The following is a 13,419-nucleotide window of genomic DNA, read 5'->3' as shown; positions in this document are numbered from 1 at the left end:
TCCTAATGTTGATGTGTCATTACCCAGTCCTGATGTTGTTGACTCAACACTCAGTCCTGATGTTGTTGCGTCATCAGCCGGTCCTGATGTTGTTGTGATCACACCCAGTCCTGATTTTGTTGAGTCCACACCACCCAGTCATGGTGGTGTTGTGGCCACACCCTGTCCTGATGTTATTGTGTCCACATTTAGTCCTCATGTTGATGAGTCCACACCACCCATTCCTGATGTTGTTGAGTGAACACCCAGTCTTGATGTTGTTGACTCAACACCCAGCCTGATGTTGTTTGGTCAACACCCAGTCTTGATGTAATTGTATCGACATCCAGTCATTATGTTTTCCAGTCACCACCCAGTCCTGACTTCGATGAGTCAACATCCAGTCCCGATGTTGCTGTGTCAACAACCAATCCTGATGTTGATGAGTCCACACCCAGTCCTGATATTGATGAGGCAACACCCAATCCACACCTAATCCTGATGTTGTTGTGTCCACATCCAGTCCTGGTGTTTTTGAGTCAACCCCCAATCCTGATGTTTTTGAGTCCACATCCAGTCCTGATGTGGATTAGTCCACTCCCAGTTCTGATTTTGTTGAGTTCACACACCCAGTCCTGATGTTGTTGAGTTCACACCACCTGGTCCTGATGTTGTTGAGTCTACAGCCAGTACTGCTGTTATTAATTGCAGGGCATTCAGTCCTGGTGTTGTTGAGGCAACACCCAGTCCTGACGTTGTGTCAACACGCAGTCCTGAGGTTGTTGAGTCAACACCCAGTCCTAATGTTGTTGCGTAAACACGCACTCCTCATGTTGTTGAGTCCACACCACCCAGTTCTGATGTTGTTGTGTCCACATCCAGTCCTTATGTTTTTCAGTCACCACCCAGTCCTGATGTTGTTGATGCAACACCCAGTCCTGATGTTGTTGATGCAACACCCTGTCCTGATGTTGTTGTGTCCACAGCCAGCCCTGATGTTGTTTAGTCAACACCCTGTCCTAATGTTGTTGTGTCAACACCACTTGGTCCTGGTGTTATTGAGTTAAAACCCAGTCCTGATGTTGTTTAGTCAACACCTAGTCCTAATGTTGTTGTGTCCATAACCAGTCCTGATGTTGTTTAGTCAACACCCAATCCTGATGTTTTTGTGTCAACACCCAGTCCTGATATTACTGTGTCAACACCCAGTCCTGATATTACTGTGTCAACACCCAGTCCTAATATTATTGTGTCCTCATCCAGTCCTAGTTTTGTTTAGTCAACACCCAGTCCTAATGTTTTTGAGTCCACATCCAGACCTGATGTGGATTAGTCCACACCCAGTTCTGATGTTGTTGAGTAAACACCCAGTCCTGATGTTGTTGAGTCCACACCACCTTGTCCTGATGTTTTTGAGTCTACATCCAGTCCTGATGTGGATTAGTCCACTCCCAGTTCTGATTTTGTTGAGTTCACGCACCCATTCCTGATGTTGTTGAGTCCACACCACCTGGTTCTGGTGTTGTTGAGTCTACAGCCAGTACTGATGTTATTGATTCCAGGGCATTCAGTCCTGGTGTTGTTGAGGCAACACCCAGTCCTGACGTTGTTGAGTCCACACCCAGTCCTAACGTTGATGAGTGAACACCCAGTCCACACGCAATCCTGATGTTGTTGTGTCCACATCCAGTCCTGGTGTTGTAATGTCCACACCCAGTTCTGATGTTGTTGAGTAAACACCCAGTCCTGATGTTGTTGCGTCAACATGCAGTCTTGATGTTGTTGAGTCCACACCACCTGGTCCTGGTGTTGTTGAGTCTCCATCCAGTCCTGATGTTATTAAATCCAGGGCATTCAGTCTGGTGTTGTTGAGACAACACCCAGTCCTGATGTTGTTGCGTCAACATGCAGTCTTGATGTTGCTGAGTCCATACCACCCAGTCCTGATGTTGTTGCGTCAACATGCAGTCTTGATGTTGTTGAGTCCATACCACCCAGTCCTGATGTTGTTGTGTCCACATCCAGTCCTTATGTTTTTCAGTCACCTCCCAGTCCTGATGTTGTTGATGCAACACCCAGTCCTGATGTTGTTGATGCAACACACAGTGCTGATGTTGTTGTTTCCACGTCCAGTCCTGATATTGTTTTGTCAACACCCAGTCCATATGTTATGTGCACATCCAGTCATTTTGTTTTTCAGTCACAACCCATTCCTGATGTTGCTGTGTCAACACCCAGTCATGATGTTGCTGTGTCAACACACAGTCCTGATGTTGATGAGTCCACACCCAGTCCTGGTACTGATGAGACAACACCCAGTCCACACCCAATTCTGATTATGTTGTGTCCACATTCAGTCCTGGTTTTGTTGAGTCAACACCCCGTCCTGATGTTTTTGAGTCCACATCCAGTCCTGATGTGGATTAGTCCACACCCAGTTCTGATGTTGTTGAGTAAGCACCCAGTCCTGTTGTTGTTATGTCCACACCCAGTCCTGATGTTGTTGAATCCACATCCAGTCCTGATGTGGATTACTCCACTCCCAGTTCTGATTTTGTTGAGTTCACACACCCAGTCCTGATGTTGTTGAGTCCACACCACCTGGATCTGGTGTTGTTGAGTCCACACCACCTGGCTCTGGTGTTGTTGAGTCTACAGCCAGTACTGATGTTATTAATTCCAGGTCATTCAGTCCTGGTGTTGTTGAGGCTACACCCAGTCCTGATGTTGTTGTGTAAACACGCAGTCCTGATGTTGTTGTGTCCACCCCCAGTCCTGGTGTTGTTGAGTCCCGGGCATCCAGTCCTGATGTTGTTCTGTGTCCACCCACTCAGTCCTGCTGTTGGTTTGTGTCCACATCACCCATTTCTGCCTCAATGACCATCCTGCAGCTGTAATTGCATCCACTGTGATGGAGTTCTTGGAGAGGCTGGTCATGATGCATATCAACTTCTGCCAGCAGACTCCATAGATCAGCTACAATTTGCCTACCGTCACAACAGGAGAACAGCAGATGCTATTTCATTATCTCCTCATTCAATCTTGGAACTCCTGGACATTGAAGATGCATTCATCAGGTTGCTCTTCATTGACTGCAACTCATTGTTCAAAACTATCATCCCCTCAAAACTAAACAATGAGCTCCAAGACCTCAGTCTCAATCTCTCCTTGTGCAATTGGATCCTGAATTCCCTCTTACGTAGACCACAGTCAGTTCGTACTTCCAATAACATCTTCTCCACAATCTCCATCAGCACAGGTGCTCCACAAGGCTGTGTGCTTTGCCCCCTGCTCTGCTTACTTCACACTTATAACTGTGTGGTTAAGCACAGCTCCAGTGCTGTACTTAAGTGTGCTGATTGTTGTTGGCCAAATCAAATCAGCATTAAGGAAGGATGGTGCCGTTACAGTGTTTCATTGATCCTATTACATTTTTATACTGTCAATGCCTGCAAGAAAATGAATCACAGGTGACATATGTGGTGTGTGCTTTGATGATGAATTGGCATTGAACTTTGAACTTTGGTGCTGGTGTGTCCCACAGCACTCACTCTTGGTTATGGTGCCTGTTCACCGTACTCCTGGTGTTGGTGTGTGTCCCACAGCAGCTTGGTGTAGGACACGCAACTCCTGGTATTGGCTTGTACCCCTGAGCAGGCATGCTTGGCATTGGGTTGTCCATCCGATGGAGTACCAGCCAGGGCTGGACCATGTAGAGGTGGTAACAAGAAGGATACTCTTCCCACACTTGCCAACTGCCTCAGCAATGATCCACCCGTGTAGGGAAGGTGGAAATCGGCTGGAGTTTTCGACATGGAAGCAGCAAGGTTCAGGGCAGTAAGCTGAGAACAATAGCAAAGAAAATCAGCACAGGTATAATAATAAAAAAAGGGATATTTCTTTGCTTTTATTCAACATCTATTCATGAGAATAATATTGGAGGCAGGTTGCAGCTGACTCATAAAACAACTGAAAATCCAAACGTATGAGCATGCAATTTAGGAGTGGGATCAGACTGCTCTCCCCTCAATCCTGCTTTACCATTTAATAGGATCATGGCCGATATGTATCATTTTAACTGTGACTCCACCTGCAGTAACATCTCCCTCCTCTGTCCGCCTGAAGCACACTCCAAAGCTCTGCTCTGAGGAAGAGTCTTCCAAATATTTGAGACCTCCTGAGAGAAAAAGAATCTCATCTCATCTCTGTTTTAAATGAGAGACCCTTCTTTTTAAAGTGTGACCCCAGCTCTAGATTCTCCTACATGAGGAAATCTGAAATAATGTCAGACAATGCTGGAACCATGCAGGTAGGTAAGAATGCATGTGTGCCAAGAAATTTGCAGTTAATACTGTAATTTTGACTTCCAACATAATTACATGTCGCATCATCCATGTAGATAATCAAGCTTTCTAACTGGACAAGAAAGGGGATGTGCTGTGCAAGGGATTGGTCAGACGGGGAGGGTGGGTATGAAGCAATTAGTGGAAGAAAGTTGTCTTCAGGATACGTGCAACTGAAAATGATAAGCCGTGATCCCATTAAGGAGCAGCAGGAGAAGGTAGAATTGGTGAGCCGAAACAGGCTCAAAAGACTGAAGGCAACGGTACAGCTACCACTGGGATGTTTTGGAGAAAGTCACAAACAGTGTCTGTGGGCCTTTGAGGGATTTTTTTTTGGGATCAGTGAGAAGTGAGTGCTGGTAATAACAGCAGCCAGCCAGCCATGTAATTGCAGTGCTCAAAGATTATAACAAAACATGGCAAATATTTCACATCCAGAGAGTTTCATTATTTTGTACAGGGCTATTAATTTAACACTTCTGTTGACATTTGTGAAAAGCTTGCTGTAATTGCTATTTGTCGTGCTAATCTCAGACCTCATTTTACCTGGAATATTTTACGTGATCTCAGGGTCACAGGGCACTTCCACTGGTGACCCTCTGAGGATTGCCAATTCTGAACGGATGTGTTTTTGGAGGTCTTATCACATGACTGACTGCCAAAATCCTCACAATCACACACTGTTGCCATTAGTCACCAACATGTTCACAATTGAAAGAGGAACAGAGTCCTTGCTACCTAATCATTTGGTTCTTGACTGGCCATTTAACTCCCTTTGATTTTTATTTTTAGAACCAATAAACAGAAAACTTGAAAGAGATTTATAAAACTGCTCTTTTATTAATTCTGTTATGATTTTTTTTTCTCCTAAGTTCCTTCCAGTAGTCTCCAGAAGATTATTCTTCTGTTCTTGGAAAACAGTCTTTCTGGCTGATAACCCCACCAGCTCCCCAAGAGCAGAATAATCTTTCTCTTCCACACTCTCTGGATCCTTTGCAACCTCCACGGCTACTGAGCACAGAGCTCCTGTTACACCATCCTGCTCCAGGAAATTGTTCTGCTCCTGAGAAGCAGCAGGCTCTTCACCAGAAGGGACTTCAGTGAAAATCTCAAAGGAAATTTATTAATTAATAAGTGGATAAATAAACTGCAGGGGAAGATGCATTGTAGATTTAGAAAATTACAGTTGTGACTAAATGCTGTTAGAAGTTTAAAAGAAAGTCATTGCATCTTCCCTGGTAAATTCCAGCAAACGCTGGTCTTTGGAACGACAGTCCTAATTTACACAAATTGTCACTAGGAAATACTAACAAAAACAACAGCTTGGGAGGATGAAGATTTAACCGTGTCCCTGAGCTTCAAAAGGGAGCAAATATTGCACACATGCACCAACAAATCCCACAAGTTCCAATTTTCTACAGAAATGCGTAGAATGATGTCTGATTAGATGAGAAATCTATATTCTGAGGTTGTTTCTTTTTAAAATGAGCCTGCCCACTTTCTGTCAGTGAATCTGCTTTTTAATCTCATTTGTGCTGGAATGGATGGAAAAAAGCCAATTCCATTATACACCGAAGCAAAAAGTGATTCATTTTTGACATGCAAAGTTGTTTATAGACATGTGTTCATAATATATCATTGCACCCAGCTCAGACAATTTTGTATTAACACTGTCTTTGTTGGATGCTGTTATAGTTCTAAGAACGAAAGTTAAGGTGAATATTTGCTGACCATTGGCTATTAAGCGGAGCTAACTGGCAGTCCCATGTTTTGCTGCGACTTCCGCTCCTCTCATTGGAAGAGCAGGGTCTGTCACCTGAGAAACAGAGCCTCCCATCTCTGATCAAAGAGCAAACAACTGCTGCTAAAATCTGAAATAAAACAGAAATTTCTGGAAACATTCAACCACACTTGTATCATTTGTGGAGAAAGAAACTGAATTAATGTTTCAGGTTAATGACCTATCATCAGAACTAATTCTGAGGCAAAGTCTTCCACCTGAAAACATTAACTCTGTTTTCCCTCCTAGTTGTAAATCTGGGTGTGTTCTCTCTAGGCTAGGACTAACAAGCAGTTGATTACGGTGCCCTGCCTCCGGCCAAAAGACTTCTGTAAGTTGTTCCATTCTCTCAGGAAGGACTGCAATTTCCATTCAAACATCAGATCTCTTCTAATATTTGTATATTTGTATATCTGTGCACTTGCAATGTTACTGTGACACTGTCATTTCCTTTGGAATTAATAAAGTATCTACTACCAATCTACCTCAAACCTGACCGTCACAACCCTGACCTGAAGAGCTAGATTTTGTATGTGTCCATTATACTGCCACTCCCAGCATTCTCCCCACTTTATCATGCACAGAGGTGAGAGAATTCAAGGGAACATTCTGGGTGCAAGGATCTCCATGGACGCTCAACAGCAACGAAAGAACAGATGGAGTAGGATAAAGGATGATATCAAATGATTCCATAAGGAATTTCTATCAGTAGTGTGGTTGTTAGGATAGCTCAGCATCATCACTTTGAAAAAATTAATAGCCACAAAAAGAGTGGAGAATGAGAAAAAGACAGGGAGGGTTGGGAACAAGGTGGGGTAAGTAGAAGAAAATTAATTTGTTAACATTGTTGAATTAACCTGATAGCCAATACAAGAGTTGCAGGAAGCTGTCATGGAAGGGTCTGAAATCTGGGCAAACTGCAGGTATGTGCCAATCATGGGCTGCTGTTAAACTGATGCACCATGAAGTTAATAAGGCAGTGAGCACAAGCTAATGCTTTAGAATACTTGGTGTCTGCTTCCTGTATTCACCCTAGTGAGCTCATTTTCAGATCTGAGTGCATAAATGGGATGGCCACATTGTCTGAATGTAAAGTCAGGCTAATGTAATAATATAACCCACACCAGAACACATTGCAGTTTTAGATGGCTTCTTAAAATAGCACACTAATCTCATCACCAACGGAACATTCTCCCTCCAATGAATCTCCATTTCACAAGGATTTTGTTCTCTGAGAATTGACTGAGGAAGCAAATTGTAATATCTGTGCATGGGTGCTTTGATGTGTGAGGAAAATGTTTTTAAAATTATTTCCTCAATCCATATTGATGTGACATTTGTTTCATGTAGAGTATCTCTGTCTCTATTCAGTAGTCCTGTGATAGATAACAATCTGCCTTGATTCTTCCTCATCCATTGCTCTGGGTCCCGGCTGATGGTTCTTAGTGTCAGAGCACTAGTCAAGATGGACTATTTTGGAATAGAATATAATGTGTGTACACATTGGGTGTGCAAGAAGAACAAGTGACTAAGGAGGATGATGTTCAATTCTTGGCTGGATTGGTGTTTTTTCCAGGTAACACTGGGACTCCAGGAGTTGAACTGATAGGCATTGATTGCAACAATTAGCCAACAACATTCGTGCCAATTTTGTGATAACCAGGACTGCAGAAGGCAGGCTGAATGTGTATAAATTCCCACAGGAGTCTACTTAGACCAGCTTGGAGAGATGTCAGTATATTCTCATTATTGTATCCAATTGACAAACTACCTATGCATTGTTTAGATTAAGCAAACTCTTAGCTGGACGTATATTCCACACAGTGTTTTCTCTTTGCTGGAATTTCCTGACACAAGATAATTTTACCTTCGACTTTTTTGAACTCACCTTGAAATGTTCAGCAGTTAGTTGCCTTGTTTGTTATCCGATTGACAGTGGGAGGCACTGGTACAATCAGGCCGCGAGGAATCGAAAGACTGATACCTTCATTCAGAGGGTAAAGGAAGGCTTGGTGATTCCGACGAAGGTAAATGAAAGATAGGGGGCACGAAGAGATTAGCATGGCAACATCAAGAGTAATAAAATATTTAGCCCTGCCACTGATTAACGCCAATGCAACAAGAGTGACAGCAAAAATGGCAATGTGGAATAAGAGGTAATGAAAGCATTGGAGATATTGGCAGTGAGTGACACAGTGCATAGAGGGCCAGCACTGAATGATGCATGGTATTGGACAGGGACTAACACTGAGTGGCACAATGTCACAGAGAATAGAAACTAAGTGACCTGGGATGCAATAAAAGAATTGGCACTCTGACCCATTTTGGAATGAGATATTGACACTCAGTGACAGGGGGTGTAATAGAGGAACTGGCACAATGGTAAAGTGTAATAGAGAATTAGTATTTTGATGCAAGCGTGCATTGGAGAGATTGGCACCATGAGATGGAGGTATTGGAAACCGAATGACTTAAGAGTAGAAGTGCTGGCAGTGCTGAGGTTATGCTTATCGGGTGCACACGCTAGGGTATCGCGCAGCATGAACGTTTTTATTTGTCATTGCACACTCCAGGACAGTGGCATTCTTTGATGTTCCTGTTTGTTGTTGCTTCCAGTTTTGATTAAACCTTTCCACTAGTCCATCGGTCTGGGGATGGTAGGGACTGGTGCAGGATGTATTACTTCAGACTGATGCTTTGGAGCTGTAGTCCTAAAGGTCTGATGGTATATATCTGCATTTTCAATTTTGTCATTTTGATATTTTGTTATTTTTTGCACTTGTTCTAAAAGTTATCCACCTCTAGAACATAATATACACCTTTGCGCTGAATGAGCTATTGCAGCCTGCTGTCTGATCTTTAAAGTGTCGTAACAGGGGCGCTGGGATGTGGCGGACTCAAATGCAAAACACAGACACTGACGTACTAGGAACAGGACTAGGACTAGAGTTAAGCAAGCAAGGGAAGTGGGAAGAAAGGACGCTGGACATTGACACAGGTCTCGACGAGACTAGGATGTAGGACCTGGGCTAGGACATGGACAAGAAACATGGAACCCAGACAAGGAACTAGGAATTTGGAACCTGGAACCTGGACAAGGACTCCAAGCCAGAGGCTGGACAGGGACCCGGAACCTGGGTCTTGACTCGGGCTCAGACTCCAGATCTAGGCTCAGACAAGACATGGCAAGGCAACAGGACTGGATATGAGACTCCTGGACAGGACGAAGGAACTCCAGCCCAGGACGAGGAATCTCCAGCACCAGGCTGGGCGAGGCACAAGGACAGGGCGAGACACATGGACAGGATGAGAATACAAAGCAGAGCCTTGGTTGAGGGAAAGACAGGAATGCAGAACCTTGGTCGAGGGAGAGACAGGAACACAGAACACAGAGCTGGGACCCCTCCTTGAGAACAGGACGTAGGGCCAGGACTCATACACAGAATGCTGAACATGACAAGATGGTTCCCAACACTAGGTAGCGACAAACAGCTGGACCTACTTCATGAAGGCGTGGACACAGAGACAGTTCCAAACAACAAAAGACAGTTCCTATCTAGACACAGCAAGACTCCAGTCTTGCTCCAGCAATAGATCTTGAGAGCAAGAATAGGCAAGGTTGCAGGCAAGTCTTCAGGCAAGGGTTGCAAGGCCAGGCTTCAGACACTGGTTGCAGGGAAAGGCTTCAGGAGGAAGGGGCAGAGAAGGGATTCAGGCAGGGGGTTTTGACAGTAACAATCCAGCAGCCAGGCCCTAGTCTCCAGATGTATTTATGTATCTGCCCAAACGAGAAGCATGTGCCTCAATTAGAGCACCCAACAGAACAATGGAAAACCAGAAAGCCTGGAATACAGATCGACGGACTGGACTGTGAACCGGAATGTGGACCTCGCGGACCGGACCATGACATAAAGTCAACACCTTCATAAGGGCACACGAGCCTCACCAAAAGCAAATGGTGTGACAGTAATGAAGACTCAGTGAAAGAGAGTGCAGTAGCTGGATAGGAACTGAGTGATATACGGTGCAGTGGGTGAATTTGCACTTAGAAACACCGAGTGCATTGGAAGGTTTGGATCCTCGGCCAACAGTGTAACCGAAAGATTAGCACCAGGACACAAGGCAAAGGAGACTGATATGGAATTGCAGTGTATGTAACAGAAAAACTGGCATTCTGGTATGAGGATAATGGAATGATTGGTGCCATTGCACAAAAAACAATGCAGGGGTTGGCATTGTCTTATATAATGGCACAGAGGCTATGATATAGTGATCAGCACCTACTATATAGACGAAGTAAGCGAGACATTGAAAAAGACGTATGAGAGGGAGTAAGGCTAAGTACACACGATTAAGGAGAAATTAGTAGCAAATCAAATGTAATGGATGACCTAGAACCGACTGCCATTGGGGTATGCACTAATTGATGGCATGTGGCATGAAGGGACTGGCGCGTGATACAGCGCACAATCAATGGATTTGTACTGAGCTAAGCACAGGATAATGGAGCAAGTGGCACTAATTGATTGAGCAATGCAGTTGAAGGAGTGGCATTGAATGGCAGGCTGTTACAAAGCGATTGCACTGAGTGACAGGGAGTGTCAGGGGCTTGGTAATGAATGGCACATTGCAATCGATGGATTGGCATTGAGTGAGACAGTGTAACAGAGTGATTGGCATATATTGATCTAATGTACTGGAAGTGCATATTTCCATTCAGCTTTGGAGGTCGTAATAGAGAGATAGTCATTGAATGACATCAAACACAATGGAGGATTAGCAAAGAGTAAAGAGGGTCATGAGCACTGAGAGTGCAGGGAGTGTTGTGCATTGAGTGACTAAGAGTGGATGAAGGATAGACAATATACTGAGTGAAGAGAGTGTAATTCACTTACAGTGACTGAGCAAAATAGACTTGAGTTGAGATCTATGCTCACCACTTTGTTAGATACCTCCCATACCTAATAAAGTGGCCACTGAGTGTACGTTTGTGGTCTTTTGCTGCTGTAGCCCATCCACTTCAAGGTTCGATGTATTGTGCATTCAGAGATGCTCTTCTGCACATCACTGTTGTAAGGTGTGATTATTCGAGTTACTGTAGCCTTCCAGTCAGCTTGAACCAGTCTGGCCATTCTCCTCTGACCTCTCTCAGAACTACTGCTCACTGGATGTTTTTTTTTTTGTTTTGTTTTTTGCACCGTTCTCTGTAAACTCTAGAGACTGTTGTGTGTGAAAATCCCAGGCGATCAGCAGTTTCTGAGATAATCAAACCACCCCATCTGGCACCAACAATCATTTCACAGTCACTTAGATCACATTTCTTCCCCATTCTGATGCTTGGTCTGAACAGTAACTGAACCTCTTGACCATGTCTGCATGCTTTTTTGCAGTGAGTTGCTGCCCCATAATTGACTGATTAGATATTTGCATTAAAGAGCAGGTGTACAGGTGTACCTAATAAAGTGGCCACTGAGTGCATATTTAGACTGGGAATTCCATTTGCAGAAATGAAACCTACTATCCTTGGGCTCACTGGAAAGCCTCAATCAGTGGCCATTGGTTTCATGCTTTTACTTGTATTCCATTATTGCAGTACCTCCAGACAATCCAGTGATCAGCAGTGGGCCAGTCGTCAGCCTGAAGGTGGGAGACTCCCTCAACCTGACATGCCGTGCAGACAATGCCAAGCCTGCGGCCGTTATCACCTGGATACGAGACGGAGAGCCCCTGAGTGGAGCCACCTACATAAAGGTAAGATAAGCAGCCTGACGCAAGCACAAACGATAGTTCCATACTGTGGCCCTCTGCAGGGTGAAGTCCTGATGGTTACCCCCCCCACCCCACACACAGATGCTGTTTGACCCATGATCTACAGCCTCATAGAACATAGAACATTTCACACTACAGCACAGTACAGGCCTTTTAACCCAATGCTTCCAATCTACATAGCTGTTCATTTTCTTCTATCACCTATGTGTCTATCTGAGAGTTTCTTAAATGCCCCTAATGTACCTGCCACTACCATCATGTAATGGACCTACCTCTGACCATCCCCTCCTTATACTTTCCTACAATCAATTTAAAATTATACCCCCTTGTATTAGCCATGTCCACCATGGGAAAATGTCTCTGGCTGTCTAATCGATCTATGCCTCTTATCATTTTGTACACCTTTATCAAGTCACCTCTCATTCTCCATTGCTCCAAAGAGAAAACCCCTAGCTCACTCAAACTATCTTCATAAGACATGTTCTATAATCCAGGCAGCATCTAGTAAATCTCTGTGACACACTCTCAAAAGCTTCCACATCCTTCCTATAATGAGGCGACCGGACCTGAAAATAATGTACCAAGTGTGGTCTCCTGTGTCTCACATCTCTGTCAGCTTGGTGAACGCTCCCACCTGCCAAGTAAAGCTGTCTCCAGAAGTTGCATCTTGTCCCAATCTTAAAATTCCAAGGTGACCCTTTTCCATGTCCACACCAGTCACACTTCCATTTGCTTCAGATTTTTACAAATGGAACAGCTTCCGGCCATTGACCTTTAGCTGCTCAGGAATCTGTATTTTTCTGAATCTTATTTAGAAACATAGACGCATAGAATACAGGCCCTTCAGCCCACAAAGCTGTGCCAAACATGTCCTTATCTTAGAAATTACCTAGGCTTACCTATAGCCCTTTATTTTTCTAAGCTCCATGTACCTCTCCAGGAGACCCTATCGTTTCTGCCTCCACCACTGCCGCCGGCAGCCCATTCCACACACTCACCACTCTCTGCGTAAAAAACTTACCCCTGACATCTATTCTGTACCTACTTCCAAGCACCTTAAAACTATGCCCTCTCATGCTAGCCATTTCAGCCCTAGGTAAAAGCCTCAGACTATCCATACGATCAATGCCTCTCATCATCTTGTACACCTCTATCAGGTCACCTCTCATCCTCTGTCGCTCCAAGGAGAAAAGGCTGAGTTCTCTCAACCTTTTCTCATAAGGCATGCTTCTCAATCCAGGCAACATCCTTGTAAATCTCCTCTGCACCCTTTCTATGGTTTCCATGTCTTTCCTGAAGTGAGGCGACCAGAATTGTGCACAGTCTGACCAGGGTCCGATATAGCTGCAACGTTACCTCTCAGCTCTTAACGATTGATGAAGGCCAATGCACCATATGCCTTCTTAATCACAGAGTCAACCTACGCAGCATCTTTGAGTATCCTATGGACTCAGACCCCACGATCCCTCTGATCCTCCACACTGCCAAGAATCTTACCATTAATGCTATGTCTGCCAACATACTTGACCTACCAAAATGAACCACCTC

General features: G+C 44.3%; 1 protein-coding gene across 1 annotated transcript in view; it reads left to right on the top strand.

The window, feature by feature from the left end:
- Positions 1-13,419, top strand: part of kirrel3a (kirre like nephrin family adhesion molecule 3a) — a 785,869-nt gene that overhangs the window by 597,952 nt on the left and 174,498 nt on the right. Inside the window, exon 4 of the mRNA XM_072238867.1 lies at positions 11,696-11,853. Within this exon, the coding sequence (XP_072094968.1) occupies positions 11,696-11,853 (158 nt within the window). The remainder of the gene's footprint in view (positions 1-11,695; positions 11,854-13,419) is intronic.

The sequence above is a fragment of the Mobula birostris genome, chromosome 20, assembly GCF_030028105.1.
Source record: "Mobula birostris isolate sMobBir1 chromosome 20, sMobBir1.hap1, whole genome shotgun sequence".
Taxonomy (NCBI): Eukaryota; Metazoa; Chordata; class Chondrichthyes; order Myliobatiformes; family Myliobatidae; genus Mobula; species Mobula birostris.
The sequence above is the reverse complement of the archived record's forward strand: the minus strand, read 5'-3'. Positions and strand labels throughout refer to the sequence as shown.